The 20,377-nt window shown below is 44.1% G+C and overlaps 2 protein-coding genes and 1 long non-coding RNA gene across 4 annotated transcripts; 2 read left to right on the forward strand and 1 right to left on the reverse strand.

Moving 5' to 3' along the window:
• Window positions 1-719: 719 nt before the first annotated feature.
• On the forward strand, window positions 720-1,671 carry LOC119305365. Its single transcript, XR_005148640.1, has 3 exons — window positions 720-792; window positions 1,076-1,133; window positions 1,207-1,671. It is a non-coding gene; the product is annotated as an uncharacterized LOC119305365 (long non-coding RNA).
• An 8,076-nt stretch (window positions 1,672-9,747) lies between these two features.
• Window positions 9,748-13,380, forward strand: LOC119307071 (ATP-dependent RNA helicase DEAH12, chloroplastic-like). 2 transcript variants are annotated; one of them, XM_037583155.1, is made up of 4 exons: window positions 9,748-9,923; window positions 10,284-11,086; window positions 11,641-12,392; window positions 12,721-13,380. In XM_037583155.1, exons 2-4 carry the CDS (start codon window positions 10,634-10,636, stop codon window positions 13,118-13,120), a joined length of 1,605 nt encoding a protein of 534 aa, XP_037439052.1. In that variant the 5' UTR covers window positions 9,748-9,923; window positions 10,284-10,633; the 3' UTR covers window positions 13,121-13,380. The 2 variants fall into 2 exon arrangements, with proteins under 2 accessions (XP_037439052.1, XP_037439053.1); XM_037583156.1 differs by lacking the exon at window positions 9,748-9,923 and adding an exon at window positions 10,000-10,022.
• A 386-nt stretch (window positions 13,381-13,766) lies between these two features.
• LOC119307073 (protein FERTILITY RESTORER RF2, mitochondrial-like) lies at window positions 13,767-17,126 on the reverse strand. Its single transcript, XM_037583159.1, has 5 exons — window positions 16,940-17,126; window positions 16,248-16,339; window positions 14,845-14,918; window positions 14,352-14,430; window positions 13,767-14,234 (listed from the first exon to the last, which is right to left on the reverse strand). The coding sequence occupies exons 2-5, from the start codon at window positions 16,327-16,329 to the stop codon at window positions 13,978-13,980; spliced, it is 492 nt and encodes a 163-aa protein (XP_037439056.1). The 5' UTR covers window positions 16,330-16,339; window positions 16,940-17,126; the 3' UTR covers window positions 13,767-13,977.
• Window positions 17,127-20,377: the final 3,251 nt, after the last annotated feature.

Consider the following 20,377-nt stretch of genomic DNA (forward strand, 5'->3'; position numbering starts at 1 on the left):
CCCACACACACACAAGTGGTGGATAGCTTATTTCTCATTTAACCTTTCTATCTTCAAGTTGTCCAATCATATTTCCTGCATCGTTCGTTGTGCCTATGCACATCGGGGACATGAATCCGTTAGAGATAGGCATAGAAGGCACCAGGAATCACCGACATGTCATCATAACTACACCATGCACCGACTCCGTCGGTTTGACGTCGGGCCTCGCCCTCCTACTCCACCATGGCGCCCTCCCACTCCATCATCTCGGCCATTGTCCTACCACCTCATCCGCTGACACACCATTGCACCCTTTTGCTCCACCAACCCCACACGCTACGCTCTCAAGCCATCTCGGTGACCCGACAATACTATGTACACGGTTGTGAAGCCTAGCACTATATCTTACACGTTGTAGACACTGAGCTTCCTTTAGTTGGGTGGATGGAGAGAAAAACATCGATGAGCCTACTGGAGTCCTTCAATGGATAGAGACACATTTCTCTCTTCCGCGGGGACAACACTGCAAATGTAGCATATCAGAGAAGAAATGAGAAATAAAAATAAAAATGAAAGCCATTATTTCCACGCGGCTGCAGGGGACGGAATTATTAGGGTTCTTGCTTTAACTGCACTCCACCTCCCCTTCTATCTCTCTGCCCCCAAGAATCAATTCTTCCTCCACTGCCTCATGGAAGCCACCGCTGGCGGGAAAGCTTCAGCCTTTGTCCCCATTGTCCGTTGTGACCACTCCCTCCCGGCACCCCCCGATGATCCCGCACTCCATGTGACCCCCTCCTCCTCCACCAGGTGATTCTTCTCACTCCCCGTGCTCCCCTCTGAGCTGAAATCCGGAGGGCTGTCCGCTCTTCCTTGATTGCCGCGCGCCGGGAGCAAAATCCATGGTTCATCCCCGACTTCCTTCTTGCAAATTCCGTAGTATTTTCAGTGCACGGGAAAGTGGTGTGCGTCCCACCCTTGCCGTTGGCGATTTGTTTGACTACTCTTAATTTTGAGCTGCTGGAATTTGTTGTCTTGACCGACTGCTCCAGGTTTTCTAGATCTGCCTGACAAGTTTCCGTGAAATTGACAGTTAATTTGTAGCTCACCCGAGCGATGCCTGCTCCAAAGAAGAAGAAAATAGACAACATGTACGCACGCTCTGAGTTTCTGTTTGTTCGTTGGTGGAGCCTCAACTAATACATTCTGATTTTTTCTTTCCAGTGTCACCGACACATTCATGTGGCGATACGGACACACACGGGATAGTTTCCAGGCGCCTCATTCCTGTGGGCTCCAGGCCGCAGCATTGTTAACCACTTTTTGCTTTGTTCATTCACTCACTGGTCACTAATTAATCTGCACTCAGTCCAGTCCACCAACTACTTTATTCACCCTAACCTAAAATATCAATCTTTTGCGTTCATGTTTTTTCACCTCATATTTTTTTCCTAATTTCGACAACGGGTTCCATGTCATCTTTATTTCAGCGAGCTGAGACCAACTAAATGGTGACAGGGGTGCGATATAAAAAATGGATATTTTACCACATAATCTCAGTTTCTCCGTGTGAATAATGTATGGATATTTGAAAGGTGTCATTACTTCTTTTACTTGCATTACTTGGCAATGCTGGCTTTACTTAGCATACTCGTTTCCCTCTAAGGAACGGGCGGATTGACAACCATTGGATCCGGTTTTCTCCATGAATTATGTAATGATGAAGGTGTTGGCTAGATTCATCTTTATCTTGATATATAGTTCATTACAACAATTAAGTTCTTTATAAAGATGCCTGAAGGAAATACATTATTTATTTAAAGGAATGTTCAAGTGCTCATAGCGTCTGACAAAACAAAGGAGTACCAAGAACATAACAAATTGTTTTCCCATGAAAAAAATTGTTGGCGCATGAAAAAAAGTGCTATGGGGTTAGGAACATGATGATAGCTTTTGCGTTCTATTTCCCATGAGTTCTGTAAATAATTAATGTGATGACTAGCTGCAGTATAGTCTTAGCACAAAGAGCTTGGTAGAGTAATTTAACTCTAGTTTTTTAGACCCCTAAGAGCATCCACTGTGTGGTCGGAAGGCGGTCTACGCACTATACATCAAAATTAAGTCAGAAATCCTTAGCATCAAACCAAGTATTTGGTTTGGCTCCAAGCGAATAGAGGAATAGACTGAAACTTGGAGTAATTTTAGCTCCTAAGGTTCGTCGACGCAAAACTAGGATGTCAATAACTCAATTTTTTTTTACAAATTAGCTCCACTTATGCATCTCCATACACCAGAGTAAAATTATAATTTCACTAGGAGCCCATCCTTTTTTGCTTCGTATTGGTCCAACACTATAGATGGGCTAACAAATCCATCATTTTTAATGGCTGCCAAAGTTCTCATAGCTTTCGACTTACTAGAGTATCACCGAAATAGCCAGATATTTTTAACTATTTATCTGTGAAGGTACATATGATGCATCTCAATGCCTATCGATATCGCCCAAGGCTTTTATAAGGAGCAAGATTTCTGCCAAGCAAATAGTGAAGAGCATTGTTTGTTGAGTCCCTAAATGTTAGGAATATGCATAGATGCCGGCATAGGAGGCATGAGGAACTATTGATTTTGTTTGTTCGCCAACACTTGGACCTCATAGGTGTCAAAAAGAAATAAAAAATATATGAGCACAAGCCTACATGCCATGTTTATAACAAAGTCATGGACATGATGTCGGTTGTATAGAAATAAATACGCCGGTGAGGTGGTAAGGTAGTCTCAGAGTGTTGTATTCCTTAGTTTTACAGGGATAACACTGCAATGTGACTGCTCAAAAGAAACTTGTTGCTCGTTGGTGAATTTTTCTTACTCTGAATTTTGAGCAGCTTGAACTTATTGCCTTGAACAAATGTTCCTACTTTTTTCTAGATCTGGCAAATTTACACAAAATTGATAGTTATAGTACCTTCCCTTTAGGGCTTTCAGCTTTTAAACTACAATTTCATTTAGCAATTGATTCATTGTGCTATTGGGGAAAGCTTCTAATTCTTGTCACAACTATTGGGTTTTATTTTTCATTAATGTGTTGTCTAGATGCATCTTCACCTTAGCACACAGGGCTCATAGAGTTTCGTCGTAAAAACCTAAGACCATCCTTTGTGTGATCTAAAAAAGGTTCAAAGCAATGCTTGAACCTTTGATTGGTTATCTTGGCACACTCGAGATGTCAAAATTAAGATAGAAATCCTTAGCAACAAACCAAGTTTTTGTTGGGCTACAAGCGAATAGAAAATGGAAACAAAGGCTGCAAGTGATGAAATTTCAACTCCCAAGGTTTGCTAGGCTATAGTCAATGGTTAATAACTTGTTTCTAACATTGGGTATCTGCGCCACACTGGCTCAAGTCCATACACATGACTAAAATTGACATTCAATCAAGAGCCCCCCACCCACCCACCCACATTTCTTTGCTTTAAGTCAGTTCATAATTTGTTCAAAGGTTTGACAAAACTCCCTAGCCTCCGGCCCACTAGAGGACTAACCACACAATAAGATATTCTCTCTCTCTCTCTCTCTACTGACCTACCGGGGGACAAATGTCTTCATGTCAATGCCTACCATCTAGAACTTTGATAAGAAGCAAAGGCTCCCCCAACAAGTGGTGAATACCTTATTTCTCCTTTAAGTTTTTATCTTCAATTTATCTAACCACATTTTGTGCATCATTTCCATGCCTATGCACATTAGAGACATGAATCCAATAGACATAAGCATAGAAGGCACCATGAATCACCGACATAACATCATAGCCACACCATGCACAGCCTCCCTCAACTTCACGATGTGCCTCACCCTCCTACTCCACCATGGCGCCTTCCTACTCCATCGTCTTGACCGTTCTCCCATGATCTTGTCCGCTAGCACACCAGTGTACCCTTTCGCTCCACCAACCCCATACACCACACTGTTGAATCATCTCGGTAACCCTACAAGATTACCCAGACGGTCATGAAGCCTAGCACTAAGTCTTATTAGCTTGATGCCCCGAGCTTCGTTTAGGTGGGTGGACGCAGAAAAATCATGAGCGAGCCTACAGCCACCAAGCATAGCGCTGCATTACTCGCATCCATAGGGATAATCAAAGGTGAAATGAAAAATAAAATAAAATAGAAGCAAATTTTTCTAATCCTGCCTGCTCGACTTTGTGCACAATTGATAGTTAAAGTCACTTCTCTCTAGGGATTTCAAATATTAAGCTAAACATTTTGAAGAGCGGTGTTTTGCTATTGGAGAAAGCTTCTAAATTTGGCCACGACTATTGGGTTTATTTTCTATGAATTTTGTAATGACTGATGTGTTGAGTAGGTGCATATTGATCTTGGCACACAAAGTTCAGCGGAGCAATTTAACTCTTCGTAAAAAACCTAAGGCCATCCACGGTGTGGTCCGAAGCATTCAAAGCACCGTTTGAATTGAATCCATACATCGGGGATATGAAAATTAAGTGGAGATCCTTAGCAGTGAACCAAGATTTTGGTTTGGCTCCAAGCAAAGAGAAAATGAAAGAAAGGATGAAAGTGATGATATTTCAACTCCCAAGGCTCAGTTAGGCCATACTCGATAGTTAATAACTCATTTCTTACACACTGGACCCGACTCATTCATCTCCATACACATGACTAAAATCATCATGGAATCTAGAGCCCCACCTATTTTGCTTCAAATCATTTCATCCTTTGCCCAAAGATTTGACAAAAGTTTCATAACCTCTAACCTATCAGAGGACAAACCAGTTAAGTAAGAGATTTGTAGATATTGACCTACCGGAGGACAAGGCTTCATGTTAGTGCCTACTATCCAAGGCTTTTATAAGGAACAAGCCCCCCCCCCCCCGCCCTATGAAATAGCTTATTAACCATTTCACCTTTCTATCTTCAAATAGTCCAATCACATTTGGTATCATTTGTCGTGTCTATTCACATTAGGGGTATATATTGTATAGAAATAGGCATAGAAGGCACCAGCAATCACCAACATACCACCATAAACACAATATGCACTAGATCAATTTCTCAGCGTGCCTTGCCCTCCTACTCCATCGTCTCGACTAATCTCCCCTCGCCTCCTCCAACGGCCTACCATTGTTCTTTTGCTATGGCAGCCCCGTGCGCCACATGCCCATAACATCTCCGTAGTGGAACAATATTACCAATATTTTCGTGAAGCCCAAGACTAAATCACACTAATTGTATGCCTTTTAGCTTCCGTTAGCTGGATGAATGGAGAAAATAATATTGACAAGCTTACAAGATTCCTAGGATATAGCTGCATTTCTAACTTCCATAGAGACCACAGTGCAAATGTGGCTAATGAAAAGGGAAATGAGAAAGAAAACAGTAATTGAATCAATTAGTTCCACGCAGCTGTAGGAAACAAAATTATTAGGGTTCTTGCTTTAATATGAAGCATGCAATTGACTAATTGTGCTATCGAAGAAAGCTTCTAATTTGGTTATAACTATTGAGTTTTATTTTCCATTATTTTGTAGTCGTGAATGGGTTGGCTAGATGCATATTCTACTTTCCACAGAAGGCTCGGCGGAGTAATTTAACTCCTAGAAAAACCTAAGACCATCCATTGTGTGGTCTGAAAAGTGGTTCAAAACATCATTTAAACCCCATAGCAAAATTAAGGTCCAAATCACTAGCAACAAACCAACCTTTTGTTTTTCTCCAAGTGAATAGAAATGGAAACAAAGACTGAGAGTGACGAAATTTCAACTCCCAAGGTTAGCTAGGCTATACTCAACGACCAATGACTCATTTCTAATACTGGGTCTGGCCCCACTCACTCAATTTCATACACATGACTATTGAATCTAAAGCCCCCACCTTTCTTTGCTTTAAGTCGATTCATAATTTGTTCAAAGGTTTGACAAAGCTCCCATAGCCTCCGACCCACCAAAGGACTAACCACATAACAAGAGATTTTTTTCCGCTGAACTACCAGAGGATAAATGACTCCACGTCAGTGCCTACAATCCAGGGCTTTTATAAGGAGCACCCCCTCCCCCGCACATACACACTAGTGGTGAATTGCTTATTTCTCATTTAACCATTTTATCTTTGAGTTGTCCAATCATATTTCATGTGTCGTTCGTTGTGCCTATGCACATTGGGGACATGAATCCGTTAGACATAGGCACAGAAGGCAACAAGAATCACAAACATGTCGTCATAGCTACACCATGCACCACCTCCATCGGTTTGACGCCGCGCCTCGCCCTCCTACTCCACCATGGCGCCCTCCCACTCCATCATCTCGACCATTCTCCTACCGCCTCATCCACTGGCACACCATTGCACCCTTTTGCTCCACCAACCCCGCACGCCACACTCTCAAACCATCTCGATGACCCGATAATACAATGTAGACGGTTGTAAAGCCTAGCACTACATCTTACTTGGTGTAGAGATTGAGTTTCCTTCAGTTGGGTGGATGGAGAGAAAAACATCGGTGAGCCTATTGGAGTCCTCCGATGGATAGAGCCACATTTCTCTCTTCCACAGGGACAACACTGCAAATGTAGCATATCAGAGAAGAAATGAGAAATAAAAATGAAAGCCATTATTTCCACGCGGCTGCAGCAGACGAAATTATTAGGGTTCTTGCTTTAACTGCACTCCACCACCCCCTCCCCATTCTCTCTCCCCTAGAATCAATTCTTCCTCCACTGCCTCATGGAAGCCATCGCGAAAAAAAAGCTTCGGCCTTTATCCCCATTGCCCGTCGTGGCCACTCCCTCTCGACGCCCCCCGATGATCCCGCACTCCAAGTGATCCCTCGCCTCCTTTGCCAAGTGATTCCACTCACTCCTCGTGCTCCCCTCCTAGCTGAAATCCGGAAGGCTGTTTGTTCTTCCTCGATTTCCGCGTGCCGGGAGTGAAATACGTGGTTCATCCCTGGCTTCCTCCTTACAAATTCTGCAGTTTTGTTCGGTGCGCGGAAAGGGGGGCGCATCCCCCTTGACGCCTGCGATTTTTTTGCCTACTCTGAATTGTGAACTACTGGATTTTGTTGCCTTGACCAAATGCTCCTACTTTTCTAGATCTGTCAGGCCGAGTTTTCGAGGAATCAACAGTTGATCCGTTGCTCCACAATTTAATTGTGTGATGCATGCTCCAAAGAAAGATAGAGAGACATATGTATGTACATTTTGGGTTTTATTTGTTCGTCAATGGAGCTATGAGTGGTTGTGATACCACGCCCAAACTGGCGCATTCATTCATGTGGCAACGCGGACACGTACATGACCATTTAGAGACGTGCACGGAATAGGGCCTCATTCCCATGGCTCAAGAGCCGCGGTGGGCCCTAAACTGCAACACTATTAACTTTTTTGCTTTCGTTCATTCAGTCATCACAATCACTAATTAATCTGCAATCAATCCAGTCAACCAATTGCTACATCTACCCTAACTTTAAATATCAATCTAGATGATTTTCACATCGTATCTGCTCTGAATTCTGACAAGGGGTGTCGTGTCATGCTTTTTTCCTCGAGCAGAGACCAACTAAAATGGTGCGAGCATGCAATAGAAAAATATAGAGATTTTACTACGTCGTCCAAATTTCTCCATCTATATTGCATATTCGAAAGGTGTCGCCAGGTTATTTTCCTTGCATTACTCGACGGTGTTGGCTCTACTTAGTGCACTCCTTTCTCTCTAAGTGACGAGCGGAATGACAACTATTGGATCTGGTTTCTCCATGAATTTTGTAATGATGAAGGTATTAGCTAGGTGCATCTTTGATCTTGATATATAGTTCATTACAACAATTTAGTTCTTTCTAAAGATGGCCAAAGGAAATACATAGTCTATTTAAAGGAATGTCCAAGTGCTCATAGCGCATGACCAAACAAAGGAGTTCCAAGAACATACAAGGGGTTTTCTCATGAGAATAATGGTGATAGATGCGGGCATAGGAGGCACCAGGAACTATCGATGTCGTTAGTTCACCAACACTTGGACCTGGTAGGTATCAAAAACAAATTAAAAATATATGAGCACATGCCTATATACCATGTTTATAACAAGATTAATTTGAACATGCTCCCTCTTACCCCCTCTTTTCACATGGAAGGTAAGAAGGTAAGAGTTAATCAGACCACTGCTTAATCAAATCAACAGCTCGGATCTATTATGTACTTTTACCTCTCATGTGAAAAGGGGAGGTAAGAGGGAGCATGCTAAAGTTGCGGACATCATGCCGGTTTTATAGAAATAACTACATTGGTGTGATGGTAAGGTAGTCCGGGTTGAAACCATATTCCTTAGTTTTATGGGGATAGCTTTGACTACTCAAAAGAAACTTGTTGCTCATTGGCGACTTTTTCTTAAAGTGAATTTTGAGCAGTTTGAACTTGTTGCCTTGATTGAATGCTCCAACTTTGTTCTAGATCTGACAAGTTTACGCAAAATTGATATTTAGAATCCCTTCTCTCTAGGGCATTCAGCTTTAAAACTATATTTTTGTTGAGCATGCAATTGACTAATTGTGCTATCGGACAAAGGTTATGATTTGGTTATACTATTGAGTTTTATGTTCCATGATTTTGTTGTTGTGAATGGGTTGGCTAGATGCATATTCATCTTGTCACATAGGGCTTAGTGGAGCAATTTAACTCGTAGACAAACCTAGAACCATCCATCATGTGGTCTGAAAAATGGTTCAAAACACCGTTTAAACTAATTGTATACGCTAAGGATGTCAAAATTAAGCTCCAAATCTTTACCAACAAACCAAATTTTCCTCCAAGCGAATAGAAATGGGTACAAAGGCTGAAAGTAATGAAATTTCAACTCCCAAGGTTAGCTAGGCTTTATTCAACGGTCAAATAACTCATTTCTAACACTAGGCATCCTGTCCTCACTCACTCACTTCCATACACATGACTAAACTTGGCACTGAATCTAGAGCCCCCGCCTTTCTTTGCTTCAAGACGGTTCATAATTTCTTCAAAAGGTTTGGCAGAGCTTCCATAGCCTCCGACCCACCAAAGGACTAACCACATAATAAGCGATTTTTTCTCTATTAACCTAACGGAGGATAAAGGAGTTTACATCAGTGTTTATCATCCAAGACTTTTATAAGAAGCAAAGGCTCCCTAGACAAGTAGTAAATAGTTTATTTCTCATTTCACCTTTCTATCCTCGAATTCTCCAATCACATTCTGTGCATCGTTCGTCATACCTATGCACATCAGGGGGCGTGAACCCGATAGACATAGGCATAGGAGGCACCAGGAATCACCGACATACCACCATAACTGCATCATGCACCGCATCCGTCGGCTCGACGTTGTGCCTCGCCCTCCGACTCCACCATGGCCCCTTCCTACTCCATCGCCAGGATCATTCTCCCACGTCCTCGTCTGCTGGCACACCATTGCACCCTTTTGCTCCACCAACCCCATACACCATACTCGTAAATCATCTCGATGACCCGGCAATATCGCCCGGACGGCCGTGAAGCCTGCCACTAAACCTTACTAATTAGGCCTCCCAAGCTTCGTTTAGCTCGGTAGACGCAGAGAACAACATGAGCGACCCTACACCAGCCCTCTGATGAACGGAGCCGCATTACTCGCATCCGTAGGGATCACACCGCAAATGTAGCCTCTCAAAGCTGAAATGAAAAAAAAGAAAATCATTTCCAGCGGCCGCAGGAGACGGAATTATTAGGGTTCTTGCTTTAACTGCACTCCACCTCCCCTTCTATCCCTCTGCCCCCCAAGAATCAATTCTTCCTCCGCTGCCTCACGGAAGCCACCGCTGGCGGAAAAGCTCCCGTCTTTGTCCCCATTGCCCGCCGCGGCCACCCCCTCCCGGCGCCCCCGATGATCCCGCACTCCATGTGACCCCCGCATCCTCCTGTGCCAGGTAATTCCGCTCACTCCCCGTGCTCCCCTCCGAGCTGAAATCCGGAGGGCTGCTCGTTCGTTCTTCCTCGGTTGCCGCGCGCCGGGAGCGAAATCCGTGGTTCGTCCCCGGCCCCCTCCTTGCAAACTCCGCGGTTTTGCTCGGTGCACGGGAAAGGGGGTGCGCGTCCTGCGATTTTCTTTGCCCGCTCTGAATTTCGAGCTGCCGGAATTTCTTTCCTTGACGGAATGCCACAACTTTTCTAGATCTGACAGGCCGGGTTTCTGCGGAATCGACGGCCGATTCGTGGCATCTCTGTGGGGCTTTCAGCGATTCGTTGCGCGGAGCTTCTGTCTAATTCTGGTGATTTTTGTCTTGCAGATTCGGCGGCTGGAGCCCGTGGCGGGTGATTCTTGGGGCCGAATCATCGAGCGCCGCGTATGAGCAGCTGGAGATTTGTGGAGGGCTCCGACGTCTGGGTGAATTTGGTGGCGGTCCCGGCCAATTTCGCCATCGCCGCGGTGGAATTCGCGCTGTGGAGCTCCGCCTGGTGCTTCCTGGCCATCTTCTCCGTCAACTTCTGAGCCAGAATCTCGCGCTGTTTCTGATTCCCAGCCTTGTGGGGGTAGCCGTCGGAGCAGATTGGATGAGGATTGCTGTAACTGGGGCTGAAATGATTTTTTAGCTGATTTTTAAGAGGGGAGGTCATTTTGACTGGATTGGGTTTGAGGATGGAGGAGAGGCTGTATGATGCCGGCGACGGCTCCGCTGGCAATCCGAGCGCCGAGGACGTCGCCGCCAACTCGAGAGGCGAGGACGTCGCCGCCAACTCGAGAGGCGACGACGACTTCAGGAGCTGCTGTGGGGACGAGGAGGAGTGGGAGGACACGGAGGAGTCCTTCACGGCCGGCGTCTCCGAAGCGGAGCTCGACGAGACTTCAGTGCGGCTCTTCTTCAAGGGCGTGTCGAGCTCGGACACTGATGGGAAGAAGCTGTCCGGGATCGGCGTGGTGATGGAGCGGACACCTGGGGTGCCTCTTCATAGGGTGCAGAAGAAGCTGGATTTCTATGTGGATGAGCTGGTGGCTGAGCACTTGGCGCTCATGGATGGCCTGTTGGTGGCATTGCAGAAGGGCATACGCAAGATCTTCGCCTTCACTAATTCGGAGAAGCTATACTTCCAGGCAAGAGTTTCTGGTTTTTGCAGTAGATGTTCTATACTGGCTCATATCACTGGATACACTAAAGATATTAGTTTCAGTCAGCTCGCTGACTGATGATTTTTCAGTCAGACTTTGTGTTTGCCAAAATAAAAATAAAAAATCAACAGTCTCTTCAGTTTAATCAAATTGAGTGTTGCTGTTGCTTTCTTGAGGTGTATTCACAGGACGGTGCATTTCATCTTGGAAAATTCACAATCTTGACTGCTAAATCTGGATAACCATAAGCTAATTCTGACCTATTGGCCTCATGGCTGATTTATACAAAGCCGTAGTTGTTACAGAAAAATGTTGTTAGAATTAAAATAAGAGGAACAGAATGGTGAAATGTGAATATGCAGTGAGTGTGCATGCAGCGCCCTATTTAAGGTATTCCATGTAGAAGCTATAGAATACTTGCCAGTCTGATGTGCTTTTTTTCTCAATTAATTAACTTTCTTGTGTGAACTTCAGTGCTATAGAATTTTTGGATTAAGTCAACTGAACAAGTCTTTGTTTTCTTTATTTTTCTGTGGCAGATTGCAGAAGCTGAAATTCTTGAAGACCAGCTTTTGGTAGCTTTAGGACACAGGATTCTTGAACTGGTTGAGAAGTTGGAGGACTTTGATCTAATATTGCTTCCTAGCTTTGAACTTGAGAGGCCGTTGAAGTTGGCCAAAGAAGCAATAGGCATCGTGTATGTATCTCCCTATGAGGTTGCCACCTGCCCGCTATGCTGCGAGGAAAGACGAGGTTCTCATATGATCAAGGTGGGCTGTTCCCACAAATTTTGCTACAGTTGCTTGATTGTGTATGTCGAAGACAGGCTGCATGCCTCGAAGCTGCCTATTAGATGCCCACAGTTAAGGTGTAAATATCATATTTCTGCTGGCGAGTGTAAATCATTCCTTCCGGTTGGCAGCTACGAGTCCCTGGAGAGCGCTTTCGCGGTGGCTGGCAGCACCTATGACATGGAGGGGTTCTATTGCCCCTATCCAAACTGTTCGGTTTCGTTAGACCTCAGTCAGCACTTCTCTAGGGCAAGCTCGTCCAGTCAGTCGGATCTCAATTGCATCGAGTGCCCGGAATGCCACGGAGATATCTGTATCAACTGTGGAGTGCCTTGGCACATCATGATGGGGTGTGACGAGTACCAGAGCCTGCCTGTCGAGGAAAGAGGCGCAGGAGACTTATCTTTGCATCGGCTAGCACAAAACAATAGTTGGAGGCGTTGTCAGAGGTGCCGACGGATGATCGAACTCACGCAGGGCTGCTTCCACATGACTTGCTGGTATGCTTTGCATGTCTGTTCCCTGCATTTTCCAGATATTCGTAGCTTGAATTTGTCGTGTAGTAAAGCCTTCTCGTCGTTTCTTGTTAACCCTCAGATTCCCTGAGATGCATGAGATTTTGACAAAAGCTTAAAAATAGTGAATCTCTAGAACATTATTTAAAAAGGCTAGTAATTGATGGCCTGTGAACAGAATAATATTCCTACTTAGTGCAGACTACTGGGCAGTCTCTCATTTAGTATTGAAGATCCATTCATTCATTCATGTGTGCGTTTTCGTGCGATTCTTGTATCCAGGCTAATGAAGGCCCTTTGCCATTTTCTGCAGGTGTGGCCATGAGTTCTGCTACTCCTGTGGCGCCGAGTACAACAACGGCGTGCAGGCATGTCAATGCGTCTTCTGGGACGAAGACAACGCCGAGCCCTCGGCGGCGCAGTCCTGCCAGGCGTCTGAGATCTGGGCGTGGGACACGTTCGACTGCATGCCCACGGCAGCGGACGGCTACTCGGAGCAGGAGCGGGCGCAGCTGGCGCTCATCCAGCGGTTCCTGGCGGGGGGCTTCAGCCTGAGCGGCGACAACCACCACCTGAGCCAGCAGTCGTCGCCGCCCCGCTGCGCGGCGGACTCGTACATCGTCGACACCATGAAGGACCTCCACCAGCTGCCGTGGCTCGAGCGGTTCGTGTCGGTGATGAGCGACACCTACAACGACGACTACATCCAGTGAATGAAGAGTTTGAAACTTGAATCATAGATATAGCATTAGAAAGAAGATATGAATGGCGCATATACCGATGATCTCCCGTTCGGAATAATGTGTTCCCCTGACAAAAAAATCCACCCTGTCGAAAATTGGTTGACACAGGAAAAACAAAATGATACTTCCACCTTTGTTTGTTTTTTTGTTGTTGTTTGCTTGGCTGTCCCTCCATTATTCATTCTCTTTTGGTATGTTCTGCAACAGCAAAGAAGCTTGGTTACCTACCATTTTCCCTTTTCTGTTGGACAACATCATCAATCAATTATTAAGTGGAAGGTGCGTGGTCGGCCACTGAATTAGAAAAATCTTATCCTAATGCTTATATTTCATAGTTTGATGTGAAAAATAAGGCATAAAAGTAGGCAAAAGCAACCCCAACAAAACTAAAATAGGAACAAAATGTTCTCCTAATAATTATTTGACAATTTGATGTGAAAAATTAGGCATAGAAGTAGACAAAAGCAACCCCCACAAAACTAAAATAGGAACAAACAGGATTACAAGAATCCATCGCAATGCCAAACACAACCGTAAGAGGGAAGAAATAATGCGCACGATCTTCGATAGCCACTCGACGGTAATATCCAGACATGGAAATTCTTGTAGCAAAACATTGGTTGTGCATATATGGAATTTCTTCATATTTTGGCACAACAGCCAGATGGCATCAAGTTTAAGCATCTCACCACACACAATCCTATAAATAATTTTGAGCTTCGCATAGGCATGAATTTTCCAAGACAAGAATATGTAACATAACCAAAGCCAGTTAACTGACTGATGCACTTCTAGTAGCTAGAGACGCCTACTGCTACCAAGACTCATCATGACGATTGCCCTAGCATCCCACTGCTCGTGTCGTAGCCCGCATCATCATCATCTCCGGCGCGGTGCTTTCGAGCAAGCAGGTACTTCTCAAACTCCTTGAGGTAATCCAGGAGCAGCACGATGGTGAAGAGGAGGAACCCGCCAAAGTAGCTGCTGCCGCCGCCACCCCCTCCACCTCCGCCTCCTCCTTTGCCGAACCGGAACGGAGGGAACCCGCCGCTTCCATCGTCCAGCTTAGGTCCTTGAACCTTTCCTGAAACCAGAAGCAAAATTAAGCAATCCAAGTCGGGTGATTGTCCGCTCCGATGAGAACCAAGATTTCAATTTCATGCAGTGTGAGAACAGAACAGAACAGAAAAGAAAAAACCACCTTTGGGGTCAGATCGTTTGACAGTCGCGGTTGAAGATTTGCGCTGAACACTTTGGGTTTGAGCACTGCATTTTACACTCTGAAGCAAACAGAGTTGCCACAAGAACAAACAGTCAAATAAAGGATCTGATAGTGAAACAGGCCATGATCAATTTACCAAGCTGGCCCTTTCCCTTCTTCATTTGGACACATTCACAATTGAACGCAAGCATCATCGCGACCAGATATAGTACATTAGTATTTTATTGAGCACTAAAGTTACGAGGTAGAACCGAAGAAGTGTACAAGTTATGAAGCATGTCAAGCTCACGACCTGTTCTGCTCCCAACTTCCCATTTTGGACATGAAAATACAATAGATACTCCTAAATTCAATATCAACAATCTAATAAGAAATAATCAAATTTGAATGATAAACTCTCAACGTTGAACACTCAATTTTACATATAGGTTGATAAAAATAGACATGGATCCATTGAATATTTGTGACTTACCCTCAGTGTTGCTTTAGTAGAAACTTCCCGTTCAAATGAGATGCAGTTAACTTGAGTTCTCTGAAATTGTGAACCTACGCAAACCGTAACACTTCCATAAGCATCTTCAGATGACGCACATAGGGATAAGAAGAAATAAATACTACAAACATGCTAGGAAAAGCAGCATTCAGGAACCGTTCTCATGTGATTACGAAATTGTAATTGCTGAGACGGCAAATGGCGTGATGTCAAGATTTCAGTACTGGAATGGTTATACCAAGTTTCCTGAACATCACTAGGCTGTAAAGTTGTGAATGAGGCAATAAGAAGAATGATACACCCTCTGTTCCTAAATGTAAGACGTTTTGGCAGTTCAAAATTGAACTGCCAAAGCGTCTTACATTTAGAAACAGAGGTAGTAGTAAGGTGACACGGTACTGCAGAATAGCAGACCATGAAAAGCTTTCGAAATGTGGTAACCAAAGAATTTTTTCTGACAGAGGAGCGAAATCACCACCAATACAGGACAATGATTAAGGGAGACAGAAACATTGAAATCACTTCATGAAGTAGTGGTTTGAGAGTCATACACTGGTTTCAACTTTCAAAACAGCCTCAATATAATGGTCCCGAAACATCTGTAATTGTTTTCCATACCAGCACTAAAAATTTTGTGCTGCAGTCGAACAACTATTTTGAGTTGTTTTGATGATCACAAAATGTATCTGTGTGCATCATCTAAACAAGAACAAATCAAAAAGGAGTCCGGAGAGTGAACGTAGGAAACATCTATTGACCAAATCAAGTACGAACTCTGTACCGAAATACTTGTAGCTGGGGAGAACTAGTACAAGTTCCCCCAACTACAAGTATTTTGGTACAGAGGGAGTATAAGTGAACTCATTGTCAGCCCCGTACCATTTACAAAAGTAACTCAAGGTCAAGGCAGGCTACATCAAGAACTTTGCAAAGACAAGAAAAGGGTTAGTGTCCAGAAAACATAAACTTCACAGAAATAGTTCAATCCTTGATAGATTCAGGGACTTTTCCATGGTTACAAAAGATTGCAAAATTACCGCCATCATTTATGTTTATGCTTATAAGATTTCACACTGGATGACGATGAGCCAAGTCATAACTTTTACACTAACAACATAAGCTGAACCCCCCAGAGTATGGAAAGTAACAAATGAGCTAAGCCTTTGTAAGGTGACACAAAGTTTCTTCAGTACAGGTCATATTTGTTTTGACCATTCGAACTGTATGGCTGGCATGTACATGTCTCATAAGATTCAGTGGCCATAATAATCGACTTAGAACTGAAAGAAGACGCCAAGCAACTTTCTCAAGATATGAGTATGCAATTGATGCATCACCATAGAGCGCATTAAACAACCTAAATTCTTAAAACAATTCATTACCTTGAATCCTCCTCGTTAGAAGACCATTGGGGACCACAGTTCCCGGCAACGATCCAGCGGCAAGCGTTGACATGGCCACCATGTTTCAAGACCTACAACGCCCAGCACACGAAAACACCGTTAGCCGGGTGTTCCGCGGACGAAGTAAGGCAGAGTTCATGTTCTGGCTCAACAAAACTGTAACCTAAACACAATAGAAACGGAAAATGGAGATCGCATAACAGAGGATTTGGTGGTGTGATGCTTATCAAATTTGTGTGGAGAAAATGATGATTTGCCACTCCAAACTCCGAAAGAATAATGGAGTACTCCCTCCGTCCCAAAATTCTTGTCTTAGATTTGTCTAAATACGGATGTATCAAGTCACATTTTAGTATTAGATACATCGGTGTCTAGAAAAATGTAAGACAAGAATTTTGGGACGGAGGGAGTACTACCAAAGAGGCCACGTTTTAGAACGCCATGGGGCATAAATGTGATGTCTTTTTCAACTCCGTCCGCCATGGGGCTATTTCCTCCGCATCAATCAATTTACGGAACTTATGACGTGTTGTTGAATCAAGAACCAGACCATGGACCAGAACAAGGCGCGCCATAATCACAATCACAATCGGTGCCGGCCAGAACAGAGCCCGGCAAAGAAAGAGTGGATGCCTCAAGGGGATGCCGGAGGGAGATCTGCTGCTGCGTACCTTTGAGAAGGCGGCCGGAGATACGAGGCGTCCGGTGCGGGTCCCCGCGGCTTCCGTGGGCGGCGGCGGCGCGCCGAACCCTGGCGGTGGCCGGAGATCGCTCCCTCGCCGCCGGAGAGGAGGAGGAGGAGGATGGATTGCTTCGCTTGCGGTTGCGGACAAGCGACGGATCGGGCGAGAGAGACCCGGCCGCCGTCGTAGGTGGGCCCCACCTCGGCTACTCTTGGGCTTTTCCGGCCACAGCTGAGGCCCAACTACGAGTGGCGAGGTCCGAGAGCCCAGTAGGCTATCTTTTTTAACACGACCATATGCTTAGATTTCTAAGAACCAACCTGTGGTTGGATGGTTAGAGGATTGTGGTATTCCCAGCCCACTAGGGTTCAAGTCCTGGTGCTCGGCGATGCGCATTTAGTGGGAGGAGGTGTTCCCGTCGACGACGAGGTGTCTACGGCGACTTCATAAATTTCAAGATGATATGTCGGCTTAGTCTTTCAGAGATGCTCATAGGGGTAGGGTGTGCGTATGTCTTGCGTCTGTACTATGTTCAAAAAAATATGCTTAGATTTTTCAAAAAGAGTTGCTCAAAAAAAAGATTTTTCAAAAAAAAACATGATTAGCTTAGGTTCTCTTGTTTTTCTTGCCAAAATGATCCAGATCTACAATTGAAGTTTACCGAAAGTATAAAGCATCTCAAATATAATAAAATTACATCGAGATTAATTCCATGACCACCAAACAACCACTGCTGCTGCCAGAACGAGCCGTCGGCGCATCGTTGTCGCCGCTGATCCCCTACCGGAGCCGGCTTGACCTTGTCGATGGCAGCCGGGAAGTCCTCATGCACGCGCCCCTAAGAAAGCAACGCCCTGCAGCCGGAGTCGTCGTCGTTGAACCCTTGCATAGATCTGAAGCACCTGACACCAAATCTCACAACAATAAAAGAAACGCTCACCGGCCCAAGGAGATGGCATGAATCTACACCGGAGCTCGATGGACGAACTCAAGGAGGATCGGAGCCGGAAAACAAACGCGAAGAAGTAGCGTCGCCATACGGCCGAGCTCCGCGCCTGCGAGGGCTAAGAAAACCCTAACTAAACTACTAACCAGAGTGGAGGTACCGCGATTTTCTTCCCCGCCTCCGGTCGCCCAAGCGGCAGGCAGAGGGGAAGCAAATCCACAAGATTGTCAGTGAAGTCTAGAGGGAAGAGTTCGTCCTAGCTTCCTAGGGTTAGCGAATGAAAACGAGGGGCAACTCATGGAAACCTAATCTTGTTGGAGATCACATGTCATCTGTTTAGCACATGCTTAGGTTCCCTAAAAATGCATAAGCACGATTTGGTTCGACACCAAAATGCTTTAGGACAACTTCTCTATGTTGGAAAAGTTCAATTATAGAGAAAAATATTGACATTTACAATATTAAATCGGCATTATTAGATGCGTAGCGTACATACGCTGCCTATAATTTCTTTTTATAGTGATATGTGTCTCATTCATATCATAAAGATTAAAATATAAATCACATAAAGACCGACATGACAAAACTAGGAAGACAACAAACCGTCCCTAAGCTTGATACCAACGTCCATCATAGATCCATTTAACTTAATATTAGTATATCTGAAGTACATGACACCAAATCTCACCCATCATAGATCCATACTTTAGATTTTATTTGTTTAGTGTTACAAATATTAATATATCTTTCTGAATATAAATAAACTTGGTTAATAGGACACATTTAACTTTAAAAAAACTATGCATCTAATATTTTGAAACAGATGGAGTGTTATTTATCAATTGGTTGCCAACCAAATTGTTTTGTTATTCTCTAGTAAAGTATGTTGTTAGTTTTTTTTGTAAGAGTAGCTCTAGAAGAGTCGCTAAAAGCCACATGGACTGCATTCCATGATTTTTGGAAGTTGTCGGGCTTGTGCGTAAACACAGAGTAGCCAAACCGCAGCCTCCATATTTATTTATTTATTTATTTATTTATTTATTTTTGCACTTGTTTGAATGGCTAGCTTCAACTTTAGGCATTCAAAGAGTGGATAAAAAATGTAAATTAAACATAGAAAGTTAATTGAAAATAGCTAGTTCTTATAATAGGAGGCAAAATTCATCATACTTGCATATAATTTGTGACTAAAAATGTTAGAGAAGCGACATTTGCATTGCTAATTTCCATTTTCTAACAATAGCTATAAATAGTATGTTGTTCCCATTAACAAAACATCCTCTTTTTCTTAGCTCTTCGGAACCGGTACAGAAATTGGTGATGTTTCTACTTTGTCTACGTAAATGACTGGGGGTGGCCCATGTGGGGTACCTTTTTCGAGTGTGGGATGCTCGTTTAATTTATGTGTTAATTTCCTGTTCAGCAACTCCCTGGCTCCAGGAAATCCTCAAATCCAGCTTTTGTTTTTGATCGCCAGCTTCTTCCACGAATCGGGATCAATGGAAAATTGTTCGGCTCGATCACTTCGGCTTCTCGTCACGCTAGCAGGCCGGCCTGCCTAGGCGGGCTGGAGCCCAGTCGGCTCAACAGGTAGGATGGGTGTGAAATAGGAGGAGAGAGGATGGGCTTGGCCCAGATCGGAGGGAAACATAACGAACCGGTACGTGAGGCACTTCGCGGTGGCATTCGATCGTAAATAACGCCAACTCCAGGAATCCAGCTTCTGGGATCGACAAAACTGCAACTCCAAGTTTTTGCACGTCGATGCTGGTTCGATCTGGGAAGCCAGCTTCCTGGAGCTGGGCCGTTCGGGCCAGCTTCGCTTACGGATTCGTGGAAGCTGGGAGCTGGCGACGTACCGAACAGGCCCTTACTATCTAATAAAAGAAATTCATTTAGGCCCCCTCTGAACTTAATACATTTTTTTGTCATTATTTAAATTTTCATACTTAAGTTTGCAAATTCGAACTTAATAAATCATTAGGATATAGTTAAATTTGCATGTCGTGCAGGTCAAGTCGATATTCACCGCCTACACATTCCATGTGAGTACATATTAGCTAAGAAACTAGGTATTTAACGACATAACTAATAATATATAAGATCCTGAAATACAAATAGATGTGTATTCTAAAAGAACGGACACAACATCTTCTCTGCATTTGGCTTTGCCCACATGGCGCAGCAAGGCGTAACAAGTGCAAAGGGTTTGTTGGTCAAGTTTTGGTACCACAACATACTCTAGTTTTGAATTTAGACTATCAGTGGAAACATATGCCCACAATCATGGTTAAAATAAATAAATAAATAAACACTTCCTCCGATCCATATTAATTGTCGCCGATTTAGTATAATTAATATGGATAGGAGGGATTAACACATTCCTTGAGAGAAGAGAGCATTTCTGTTGAATCGCCAAAACACTACAATGACAATGTCCATGTACTGTGATAGAGCAGGAAGGAGTGAATCGCAGCACC

This window comes from Triticum dicoccoides, chromosome 5B (genome assembly GCF_002162155.2).
Source record: "Triticum dicoccoides isolate Atlit2015 ecotype Zavitan chromosome 5B, WEW_v2.0, whole genome shotgun sequence".
Lineage (NCBI taxonomy): Eukaryota > Viridiplantae > Streptophyta > Magnoliopsida > Poales > Poaceae > Triticum > Triticum dicoccoides.

Coding starts and splice junctions, on each gene's coding strand:
- LOC119307071 (XM_037583155.1), top strand. CDS start 10,634: ATGGAGGAGAGGCTGTATGATGCCGGCGACGGCTCCGCTGGCAATCCG. Junction 11,087..11,640: donor CGGAGAAGCTATACTTCCAG/GCAAGAGTTTCT, acceptor TTTCTGTGGCAG/ATTGCAGAAGCTGAAATTCT. Junction 12,393..12,720: donor TGCTTCCACATGACTTGCTG/GTATGCTTTGCA, acceptor CATTTTCTGCAG/GTGTGGCCATGAGTTCTGCT.
- LOC119307073 (XM_037583159.1), bottom strand. CDS start 16,329: ATGGTGGCCATGTCAACGCTTGCCGCTGGATCGTTGCCGGGAACTGTG. Junction 14,919..16,247: donor TCTAACGAGGAGGATTCAAG/GTAATGAATTGT, acceptor CGGTTTGCGTAG/GTTCACAATTTCAGAGAACT. Junction 14,431..14,844: donor CTACTAAAGCAACACTGAGG/GTAAGTCACAAA, acceptor TGTTTGCTTCAG/AGTGTAAAATGCAGTGCTCA.